The sequence below is a fragment of the Amphibalanus amphitrite genome, unplaced genomic scaffold (genome assembly GCF_019059575.1).
Source record: "Amphibalanus amphitrite isolate SeventyFive unplaced genomic scaffold, NRLGWU_Aamphi_draft 001838F_arrow, whole genome shotgun sequence".
Taxonomy (NCBI): Eukaryota; Metazoa; Arthropoda; class Thecostraca; order Balanomorpha; family Balanidae; genus Amphibalanus; species Amphibalanus amphitrite.
The window spans coordinates 32392-43879 of NW_024883331.1; the positions used below are offsets into that span (position 1 = coordinate 32392).

General features: G+C 49.0%; 1 protein-coding gene across 1 annotated transcript; it reads left to right on the top strand.

The window, feature by feature from the left end:
- The first annotated feature begins 571 nt into the window (after positions 1–571).
- LOC122375433 (uncharacterized protein K02A2.6-like) lies at positions 572–4362 on the top strand. The gene has a single exon (XM_043354817.1). The coding sequence runs from the start codon at positions 700–702 to the stop codon at positions 4111–4113; it is 3414 nt and encodes a 1137-aa protein (XP_043210752.1). The 5' UTR covers positions 572–699; the 3' UTR covers positions 4114–4362.
- The last annotated feature ends 7126 nt before the right edge of the window (positions 4363–11488 follow it).

The following is an 11488-nucleotide window of genomic DNA, read 5'->3' on the forward strand; positions in this document are numbered from 1 at the left end:
TGGGTCGGAAGTCTCGAAATATATCTCATAGCAGCAGATATATCGGGCCCAGAAAGGAAGAAGGCTGTCCTGTTACACATGATGGGGCCAGATTATCAAAGCATTTTTGAGTCACTGCAGCCCGTGGTGATGCCAGGTGAGACTGATTGTTTCAAGGAGGCTGTACAACGATTTAAAAGCTATTTAGCTCCAGAGAAAAATGTGATTGCTGAGAGAATGACGTTCCACAAGATGACTATGAAGGTGGATGAGAAGTTTGAGCAGTATGTCAGCCGTCTCAAGATTCAAAGACGCAAATGTGGCTTCAGTGGCTCAGGATTAGATTGTGAAGTGCGTGACCGAGCTATCGCTGGATGTAAGCCCAGCCTACAAGAGAAGCTGCTTCATCAAGCGCTGGAGAAGGGTGACAACCTTTCTCTGCAGCAAGTTCTGACCATGGCAAGAGTGTGGGAGGAAACCAGACGTGTGACACAAGAAATGTCATCACAGCCAGAGGGTCATACTGTGAACATGTTGAAGAACATGAGCCACCAGGAAGAGCAGCATGTGCATCTGATGCAGAAGACCAGGTCAGCCACTCACATTAAGGACAACAGAGGACAGGAGGACAAGCCCTGCACGGCCTGTCAGTTCCGTGGACACAGTGCTGGTGGTCCGCGGTGCCCAGCACGAGGGAAGAAGTGTGCAAAATGTGGTGGTATGGGCCATTTTGCTCGATGCTGCAAGACTAAGATGCCAAGACAGCAAAAGGGCGGCAGAGTTCATGCAGTCGAAGCAGGACAGACAGAGATGCACCTGAACCTGTGGGAAGTCAGTGACAAGCAGGACCTCCAGGAAAGGGGAAGCAAGGTGTCCGTGCTGGTCAATGGATGTGAGCTGCAGATGCTGATTGACACAGGATCCCCAGTGTCAATTGTGAGCCGGGACATGATGGTACCTGGTCTCGACATCCGACCATCACAGCTGAAGCTGAAGTCCTTCACAGGTCACATGATTCCACTGGTGGGTGAAGCTGATGTGGAAGTCTCTGCAGAGCAGGGAGTGCGAAGGAAGCTGTGCTTGGTGGTGGCTGACATGACTGGAAGGAGGGCCCTGATGGGAAGAGACTGGATTCAGGCGTTGAGGGTGACAGGGCCAGGATGTGTTGAAGTCAACATGATGGAACAAGAGCCGCTGGAAGTGGTTCTGGAGAAACACAAGGAAGTGTTTGAAGAGGGACTGGGCTGCGTCAGCATCAAAGCTCATCTGACACTGAAGCCAGATGCAAGACCGGTGTTCCGGAAAGCGAGACAAGTCCCACATGCTCTGTTTCAGAAGGTGGACGCAGAGCTGGACAGGTGGCTGAGAGAAGGTGTGGCAGAGAAAGTGGACAGAAACCTCAACACAGGCTGGGGAACGCCGCTAGTCCCTGTGCCGAAGGCGGATGGAAGTGTTCGACTAGCTGCAGACTACAGGATCACAGTCAATCCGCAGCTGATGGTACAGAAGCACCCTCTACCCACACCTGAAGAGCTGTTCGTGAGGATAAAAGGGAAGAGATTCTGCAAACTAGATCTAAAGGATGCATACCTGCAGATGGAGCTCGACGACGAGTCGAAGAACATGACGACTGTCACCACACACAAGGGACTTCTTCGCATGAACAGGCTACCGTTCGGGATAAGTTCCTGTGGCGACATCTTCCAGTCAGCCATGGACCGAATCTTGGAGGGGCTGGATGGATGTGTCAACTACTTGGATGACCTACTGGTGATGGGAGGCACAGAGGAGGAGATGTTGAAGTCGCTGGACCAGGTGCTGGCGAGACTGACCGAACATGGAGTGCGACTGAAGAGGAGCAAGTGCCAGTTCAACCTCAAGGAGGTGACGTATCTGGGATGGCGGATCTCAGGGACCGACCTGAAGCCAGTGCCGGAGAAGATCGAGGCTCTCCTGAAGATGCCAGAGCCCAAGGACGTCAGTGAACTGCGAACACTGCTCGGTAGTTTGAACTACTACCAGAGACTGATCCCGAACATGGCAACAACTCTGGCGCCTCTCTACAACCTGTTGAAGAAGGAGGTGAAGTGGAAGTGGAGCCGTGAATGCAAGAGAGCGGTGGAAGAGATCCAACGAGTGCTGTCCAGTGACAAAGTTTTGATGAGGTACGATCCCCAGATGCCCATCAAACTGATCACTGATGCCAGCTCAGTCGGAGTAGGCGCAGTACTGGTCCACGTCCTGTCTGACGGACTGGAGCGCCCGGTGTGCTACAGCTCAAGAACACTGACTGCAACCGAGAAAAAGTACTCAGTGCTGGAAAAGGAAGCCCTGGCCGTTTCCTTTGGAATCAAGAAATTCCATCAGTACTTGTATGGACGTCGCTTCTGTTTGGTCACTGACAACAGAGCGCTGTCCATGATTCTCAACCCACACCGTGAGCTGCCGAGCCTGGCTGCGGCACGGATGCAGCGATATGCGCTACAGCTGGCCGCGCATTCGTATGAAGTCGAGCTGCGCAGAACAGATGCGATGGGAATCGCCGACACACTGTCGAGACTGCCTTTGAGCATCGTCACACAAGAGGAGGAAGAGGAATGGTGCCCCCAGGTACTGAACACGGAGAACGAGGGGCCCACGCTGCACGCAAGAGAAGTGGAGGTGTACACTCGCCGGGACCCAGTACTCGGGAGAGTACTCCAGTACGTGCGCACCGGATGGCCGGGAACGGTGGATCCTACGCTGAAGCCGTTCCACCTGAGGCAGGACGAGTTGTCCACGGAGGGCGACTGCGTACTCTGGGGAGGAAGACTGGTGGTGCCGACCAAACTGAGGAACAGAGTGCTGCAAGAAATACACTCAGGACACATGGGGAGCAGCAAAATGAAGCAGCTGGCCCGTCGACATGTGTGGTGGCCAGGTTTGGACCGTGAGCTGGAGAATCTGGCCAGTAGCTGTTCAGCCTGTACGGAGAAGAGAGCAGCGCCACCAAAGTCGACTCTGCACCCATGGGAGCAGACCTCAGGCCCCTGGGAGCGCATACATGTTGACTTCGCCGGTCCATTTCAGGGAACGATGCTGCTGATCGTATCAGACAGTTTCTCCAAATGGATCGAAGTCACGGCAATGAAGTCGACGACTGCGGAACGAACTGTCGAGGAGCTGAGGAAGCTGTTCGCCCGACACGGTCTGCCCATACAGATCGTAACAGACAACGGGACACAGTTCACGTCGGAAGAGTTTGCGACGTTCACCAAGAAAAACGGAATCAGGCACATCCGAGTAGCGCCGTTTCACCCAAGCAGCAATGGTGCAGCCGAAAAAGCCGTACAAACGGTCAAGAACGGTCTACGGGCCAATCAAGGAGAAGGAGGCAGTGTAGAGCAGCGACTGGCCCGGTTCCTGATGAATCACCGCTCTACACCAGTGGCTGCTACTGGCAAAACCCCAGCAGAGATGCTATACGGACGGAACATCCGGACTCGTCTCGACCTCCTCCGACCGGATGACAGAACAACAGCCAGAGGTGCTCAAGAAAAGATGATCGAAGATGCTGGTGGACGCCACCGCCTCTTCCAAGAAGGCCAGGAAGTGTGGGCGAGAAGCTACTCAGGCCCCAAGTGGAAACGAGGGAAGATACTAGCAAAGACAGGACCAGTATCGTACGAAGTAGACGTTGGCGTAGCCGTATGGAGCCGACACGCAGACCAGCTTATCCACGCTGGTGAGAAGACAGAGCACGAGAGAGAGGATCAGAGCCAAGAGAGAGGACGGGAGAAAGAGGACGGAAGGGAAGACCGCCCAGAAAGAAACCCAGACAAGAAACAAGAAGAGAGAGAACAAAGAAGAGATGATCATGAAGAACGTCAAGCTGAAAAACCCGAAGAAAGGGAAGAAAGAAAAGATGGGGGAGAAAGAACAGATCAGCAAGAAAGAGGGGAGATGAGACAAGAACAGAAAGATCAGAGAGGAAATGACCAGGGAAAACGGCAAGATGGAAGAGCAGACGGAGAGGAAGAAAGAAAAGAAGAGCAGGAAAGAAAACAAGACGGAGGTCAGAGAAGAGAAGCTGAACCGTTACGTCGATCGACCCGGGTGCGCCGACCCCCGGATCGCCTGGTGATGCAGATGTAAAGTCGGTGGGGGGTGGTGTTGTGGCGCGATGGCGACTCGCGCGACATCTGTGTCAGCACGGCACGACACCTAGCGGTGGCGTTGCCGTACGGTTGTGCGTGTGCCGGCCAACCCCGAGTTCCGAGCGGGGGGCTGGCAGTTGTGTAATACACCGTGTGCTGAACGGACGGCTCTGCTGGGCGCACAGACTACCGACCCGAACAGGCAAAGACACTGCACTAACCATCGCTTATATTGGTGTTTTTTTCTTATTCTTACCTCGTTGGGTTCCTCTTTGCCTCGCTTGTCCGGATAGGAAGGGGTCAAGCTAGGTGGATGTAAGGAACCCTAAATGAAAGAGACGCGCCAGTCCAAATGGTGACAGACAAGAAATAATAACATTTAATAATGGACCGGAAATTGCGCCTCGCGAAACATAGTCGTACAAGATAGACCTACATCATATAAGAAAAACAAGTTGTAAGACGATACCTACCTATACAGTTATCATTACCACAACACAGTTCGCATTTTCATATAAGTTAATCTACATAATCGAACAGTTTGCTACGAATACATGTATCGAGAATGCGTTTTAGGCTATTAATATTAGTCGCGCATGCTGCCTCTGCAGGCAGCTCATTCCATATGCGAATACAGCGAACAGAAAAAAAGCGCTTGCGAGTGTCAGTTCTGGTGGCTGGGGGAAATATCTTACATCCGTGACCCCTGGTGCCGCTGCGATAGGGCCTCTGGAAAAGGTCATTAGGATTGATACAGGAGTGGTTATTTAGGATTTTCCAGTACTGGATCAGGTCGGCCCGCAGCAGTCTACCCTGTACCGAATAGAGGTCCAATGCAGCTAACCTTTCACCATAGTTAAGTCCAGTCATTCCATCAATGTGTCTCGTCCATCTCCGCTGAACCCGTTCAAGAAGTCGAAGGTCTTGTACATACCCAGTATTCCAAATGCAAGAACAGTACTCCATGATTGGTCGGATGTGGGTTGTGAGAAGGGACAGCAGAAATTGAGGAGAGCGACACACTGTGGACTTAAGTAGGCTTTCAGCTAGGCCACCCGCCTTATGGGCTACATTTCGGATGTGGTCATGAAACTTCATGGTGACATCAACAAGGACGCCCAAGTCAGAGGCCTTGCTTGCTGGAGTTATCGGAGCACCATTCAGGATGTAGGATGGCTGGCTAATGTTAGGACAAGGTCTAGCAAAGCGTAGGACCACACATTTTTGGCGTTCATGTGCAAACCCCACGATGTGGCAGTCCTCAGCAAAACGTCGATATCATGTTGAACGGAGTGGTACATAGGGGAGCCCGGTGCCGAGTCACGTTTGTGCTCAAAGCTGCTGTATATTTTCAGATCATCTGCAAAGATTTTGTAGTCGCATTTAAGATCGGATGCAATGCTATTCAATAAATAAGGAAAAGGATCGGGCCCAGCACAGACCCCTGGGGCACACCACTGAGTACAGGTCTGGAACTGCTTGATTTGCCCTTGACACATACCCTCATGAACCTGCTTGTGAGGAATGAAATTATCCATTTCAAAAGATTTCCATTGATATTTAGGCTTATCAGTTTATCTATAAGCAATTCATGAACAACTACATCAAACGCTTTACTAAAATTGAAGAGAACAACATCCGTTACCGCACCCTCATCTGTCCGTCTTGACACGTCATCATAGACCAGTAGCAGTTGGTCCATTGTAGACCTTCCAGACCTGAACCCGAACTGGTGAGGACTGATAATCTCATTTGACTCCAGATAGGGAACAAGTGATTTACAAATTAAGCGCTCCATCAGTTTGCACGGCACAGAGGTAAGACTTATCGGTCGGTAGTTGAGAGGGTCAGACCGTACACCTTTCTTAAACAAGGGAACAACAAGAGACCTCTTCCAGCTATCTGGTAAGGTACCTTCTCGGAGGGATCTGTTGAAAATGGTCATCAAAGGTTGAGCCAACTGATCAGCACACTTCTTCAATAAGAGAGGGTGAATGTCATCAGGTCCCATGGCTGAGTTTCCATCAAGCTCGAGAAGACTCTTTAACACATCTTCACGGGAAATAGCAATGTGTTCAAGTGAGGATTCGTGAAATTGTTGGTGTGGGCTTGGTTCGGATGGGATAGAGCGGCTATACACGGATGAGAAAGACTCAGCAAAAATCTCAGCCATGCAGGAGGGATCATCACTCAGTTGGCCCGATGACAGCTGCAGCGGTCCAACCGAAGGACGGCCAACCTTCTTATGCCTAAGGTAAGAGTGGAATAGTTTAGGCTGTTCATGGGATTTACGGAGAAGGTCTTCTTCATATTTGGCTTGGGCATTAACAGCATGGGCACGGCATCGCTGGTTAATACTGGCAAAGGTGGAGTAGCAGGAACGGGCCTCTGTGGACTTTCGACCCAGACGCCCCCTCACTGTCTTGTAATGGGACCATGCCTCGTGTCTTTGGTTGAGAAGGCTAGCAGGAGGCCTAGTTGACCAAGGAGGCCTTCCTTTTCTATGGGGTTTGAGAGGGATGCATTCCACTGTAACACTGTGTAAGATGGCTGAAAATCGTTCAAAAGATTGATTAGCATTTAAATAAGCAAGCTCAACATCCCAGTCAACATCGTTTAGATTGCGGGCTGCGGAGTGGTAGTGTCCCTTGTTCCAATCCCTTGACAAGGTTGACGGACCAGAAAAAAGAGTCCCATCTGGAGATATATCGAAGATGTAATCAAATGATATCAAATAGTGATCGCAACCAGGCAGTGGAGCAGATACGTTGAGAGAGCCTACTCTGTCAGACTCTGAAGTGAGAAGCAAATCAAGGACATTCCCAGACCTGGGAAAGGTGGGCTCCATAATCCATTGGTGAAGACCAACAGCTGTGAATGTGTCGAGGAACATTCTTTCAAGGGGAGTACAGGAAGGGTTTGAACGACTCCAGTCAATGTTAGGCAGGTTGAAGTCTCCGGCAACGATAACCTCTTTGCCAATGCAGAAGTCTATAGTATGAATGAGTTCAATGATTCATTAGCATCAGAGGAATTAGAGGGGGCTCTGTAAACGATCAGTATAAAAACATCAAAGGATGTAAGACGAAAAGAGAGTACATTTGGAAGAGATTGAGTCACAGAATCAACCATCAAGCTGTTGTGAATGTAACTGCATACACCATGTTTGTACACATGGCCACTGGCATCATGCCTGATCAGGGAATAATTGGGAATATCTACAATGGAGCTAGGAAGGTGAGCGAAAAGATGGGTTTCGGTGACGCATATGATGTCCCACAGATGGATTCCAACATTGTCTTTCAGAATATTCAACTTGGGAGCAAGGCCATTGACATTGGTGGACATGATCCTTAGGATTTTGGTACTATTAAGGGTAGTCACGTAGTCAGTGGCGCTAACTAGTTTCCCTGGGGGGTAGGTTGCGGAGCACTCTCCGTGGAGTGTGCTTGGGGAAGGTTTCCTCCGCCAGAGTTTCTCACAGGAACCTTTTGAGCATTTTGAGCCTCCGTCTGCTTAGCCTTCCTGCGTGCAAATAGTTCAGTCCTCTGTGCGTAGGTGAGATCTCTAGAAATATAGACTGAGCTAAAATCAGAGCTTCTCAGCATTTTTGCTTTCTCAAGTACCAGCTTTCTGAGATTTGCATCTTTTATCTTAGCTCGATAAAGATTGGGATGACCTGAGATGGGAGACACATCTGATAGAATCACTTTGGCACCCATGACCTGATCTGAAAGCTGTTCAAATTTGGCAGTCAGCTCAATTGAAGATGAAGCAGAAAGGCCTTTGATGATCACTGATTCCTTACGCTTGTCCCGTTCCTTCATCTCCTTAAGTTCCTCATGAACGATTGTGCGGTAGTCAGCTGCGGGCTGTTGCGGTTGTTGGTTGTTAGAAGGCTGAGTGACTGAGATCATTGGAGTCAGGAGGGTTTGTGGAGGAGTTGTGGATGCCAGAACTTTGACCTGTTCAACAAGTTCCCTAACTGTGCTACATATTCCCTTGATGTGTTGAAACATCTGGGTTATGATATCGTGAGAAGGCATCTGAGCATTGGATGGTGAGTTACCCTTGGTTAGGCGGCCTTTGGCAAAACACCTAACCTTTGGTTAGGTGTTTTGCCAGCGTCTAGCGTAAAGGGGAGGGGGTCCGTTGGACCCCTTTGCCGTTCGGCCCCTGATCGAGCTAGAGGTTCGCGGAAAAAGAGCGTGTTGCCCGTGACGAGAGGAGGCCGTTGATACCCAATTTTAAGGTCCTAGGTCATTTGTTGATAGGTCAATATGTACTCAAAAGTCGGGAAAATCGGGACCTGTTAGAGCTTTTTACAGTGAGGCTGTTATAAGGCTTTGCGGGGTGCTGATCATGAATTTCAAACTATTTTTTATCACAGATGATGTTTTCGTGCATTTAGTCCAGGTCGGGTCAGGTCAGGTCAGGTCACATGTTACGAGGGAACCAAAACTACTTCGTAAATGTTCAAACGGTTTCTAAATGCGAAATCAACTCCAAAATCTACCCTAGAAACATGTAGAACTCGAAGCAGTGAACTAAGGTCATCAAAGGTCAGCGACCTGACTGACCTTCACGTGACCTTAACACCCACTAGAATCCATGGGATCAACATCCTTTCACATGTTTGATCGCTTAAAGCCACAAAAAAGACAATAAACACGCTCATATTGTGAGACGAAATACGCTAAATCGCGATTCCGGCCAAAAATGGTCTCAGAAAACAGGTCACAAGTCAAAGGGTCAGGGTCATAAAAATGTTAAGGGTAGGCGTAATATTGATTAACTCGAGGGTACTGAAAGTTTCGTCGCGAACAGCCGCTTTTTGCGCGAGTTATTTTCGAAAAACTGAGAGGGGGTTCTGTTCGACACCCTCCTACAAGTGCGAAGGTTAAGGTCAGACCGTTGACCAATGACGTCAAAAGTGAACCTCTGTAAGGTCCCAAAATGTCGCAACGTCGCACCACCTTTCGTACCAGGGGACCTTTCACTGGGGGATGAAGCTTATATGATCTGCATAGTACTATCTCCTGGAGGCCTCACAACTTGAATGTAGTTATCTCGTATTTTTCTTAACCCTCGCCCTGGCAGGGGGGGGGGGTCGATGCGACCCCCCTAAGGTTTTTCGAAGATAGCGTAAAAACGGCGGCGCGTAGCGCCGCCAAATTTGGCACAGCTTATGGGGCAACCTTTTTACATATGACCTCAAAATTTCAGGTCCGGGTGACCTTGGGTCAGGTCACCAGGTCAGAAAAATCGGTACAAGGTCATGGTCAAATTTCAATTTTCTTTTTCCACCTGTCCAACTCACAGTTTCGCACTGATTTCCTTCAAACTTTCAGGATGTGCTAAGTTCACCGAGTTGTATAACATATAGTTCGGGTTTTTTGAGGTCACTGACCTGAGGTCAGTTAGAGGTCATTACGTCGTAATGTTAAGCCTATGGGAAAATACTAAATTCGAAAAATACTGGAGATATCAGCTTCGTTCTATCACTTTTGTGCTTTGAAACCACAGTAATTACCAGCAGGTCACTTGGTGCTTCTTTGTTTGGTGTACTTATCCATGGGTCAGGTCAAATGAGGTCAACTGAGGTCAAATGACGTTTTTGCCAATAACTTGGCACATAATGATGCTAGAGCTTAAAAATGGTCTCATTGTGTTCCTGGTGATCAGCCGAATCGAATGATATGCGATATGATGCAATTTGGTTAAGTTTAACTTAATTGATTAATTAAAGTTTACTTAAAAATTAAGAAAAACTTTAAGTACACTTAAGCAAGCTAAAAAGTATATCATTCGACGCGCCTTGACGTGCTGAGTTCACTGATGCTTTTCGTTTTGCTCTATCTTAATTAGATCAAAAGTTATAAGCGAAAAACTTTTGACCTGTTTTTAGCGAAATTTTTACATTCATACTCCCCAAAACCCCCCTAAATATTGACCTAGAGCAACCAAATTTGCACAGGGGCGAGAACTCCAGGGGGCCCACCTACCTACCAAATTTAGTGTTTCTAGGTGCCATAGGAGCCAATCGCGAGGGGGGGGGGTCGCATCGACCCCCCCCCTGAAAGGCCGTGTTATGAAAAATGCCCTGCCAGGGCGAGGGTTAAGAGTCACCTGAAGTCAGGTCGGTCACGCAACCTCACGATTAATAATCAATGTGGAAATATGAAAACTGTTATTTTCGCGCCGGGAGCCATCTTAAGCTGTCTCAAGCGCATTGATTCGTGATATTATACAATCTTTGCGAGCCCCAGCATTAACTTTTGAATTCTTGATCATAGGCGACTTTATTTATGACGTCACTAAGGTCACAGGAGTTTTCACCAAAAAAGTCCCGATCAAATTGAGCTAGCGAGTCGGGAAGCCACCAGTGGACTTTTGAGGACCTACCGAATCGAATAAGCGATATGACCTCCTTGGGCCAGCTTCGTGGCCTGAGTGGCTCTGCCCTGACCAATGACCATGACCTGAGGTGAACACCTTAAATTGACCTCAACAAAAACAAAGCGTATACTATTCGACGCGCTTGAGCATGCAAAACTCGATGGTGCTATTTCCTTGGCTCTGTATCCACTATGGTGAAGTTGTTTACCAAAAACCGATCCCGCGACTTGGAACACTTATACTGACCTCAGAGTTTATCGGTTGACCTGAGACATTCAACTCTTCATCTCATACGATGCACGCGCTCAGTTTTATCCCCAAGGCGCTAGCTCAATTAGGGGCGAAAAGGCGGAGAGGGGTCGTAATCGCCCCCCCCCCCCCTCGGTAGGCGTAATATTGATTAACTCGAGGGTACTGAAAGTTTCGTCGCGAACAGCCGCTTTTTGCGCGAGTTATTTTCGAAAAACTGAGAGGGGGTTCTGTTCGACACCCTCCTACAAGTGCGAAGGTTAAGGTCAGACCGTTGACCAATGACGTCAAAAGTGAACCTCTGTAAGGTCCCAAAATGTCGCAACGTCGCACCACCTTTCGTACCAGGGGACCTTTCACTGGGGGATGAAGCTTATATGATCTGCATAGTACTATCTCCTGGAGGCCTCACAACTTGAATGTAGTTATCTCGTATTTTTCTTAACCCTCGCCCTGGCAGGGGGGGGGTCGATGCGACCCCCCTAAGGTTTTTCGAAGATAGCGTAAAAACGGCGGCGCGTAGCGCCGCCAAATTTGGCACAGCTTATGGGGCAACCTTTTTACATATGACCTCAAAATTTCAGGTCCGGGTGACCTTGGGTCAGGTCACCAGGTCAGAAAAATCGGTACAAGGTCATGGTCAAATTTCAATTTTCTTTTTGCACCTGTCCAACTCACAGTTTCGCACTGATTTCCTTCAAACTTTCAGGATGTGCTAAGTTCAC

Bases quoted from the DNA above. Each gene is read 5' to 3' on its own strand.
- LOC122375433 (XM_043354817.1), top strand. From the start codon at position 700: ATGGGCCATTTTGCTCGATGCTGCAAGACTAAGATGCCAAGACAGCAA.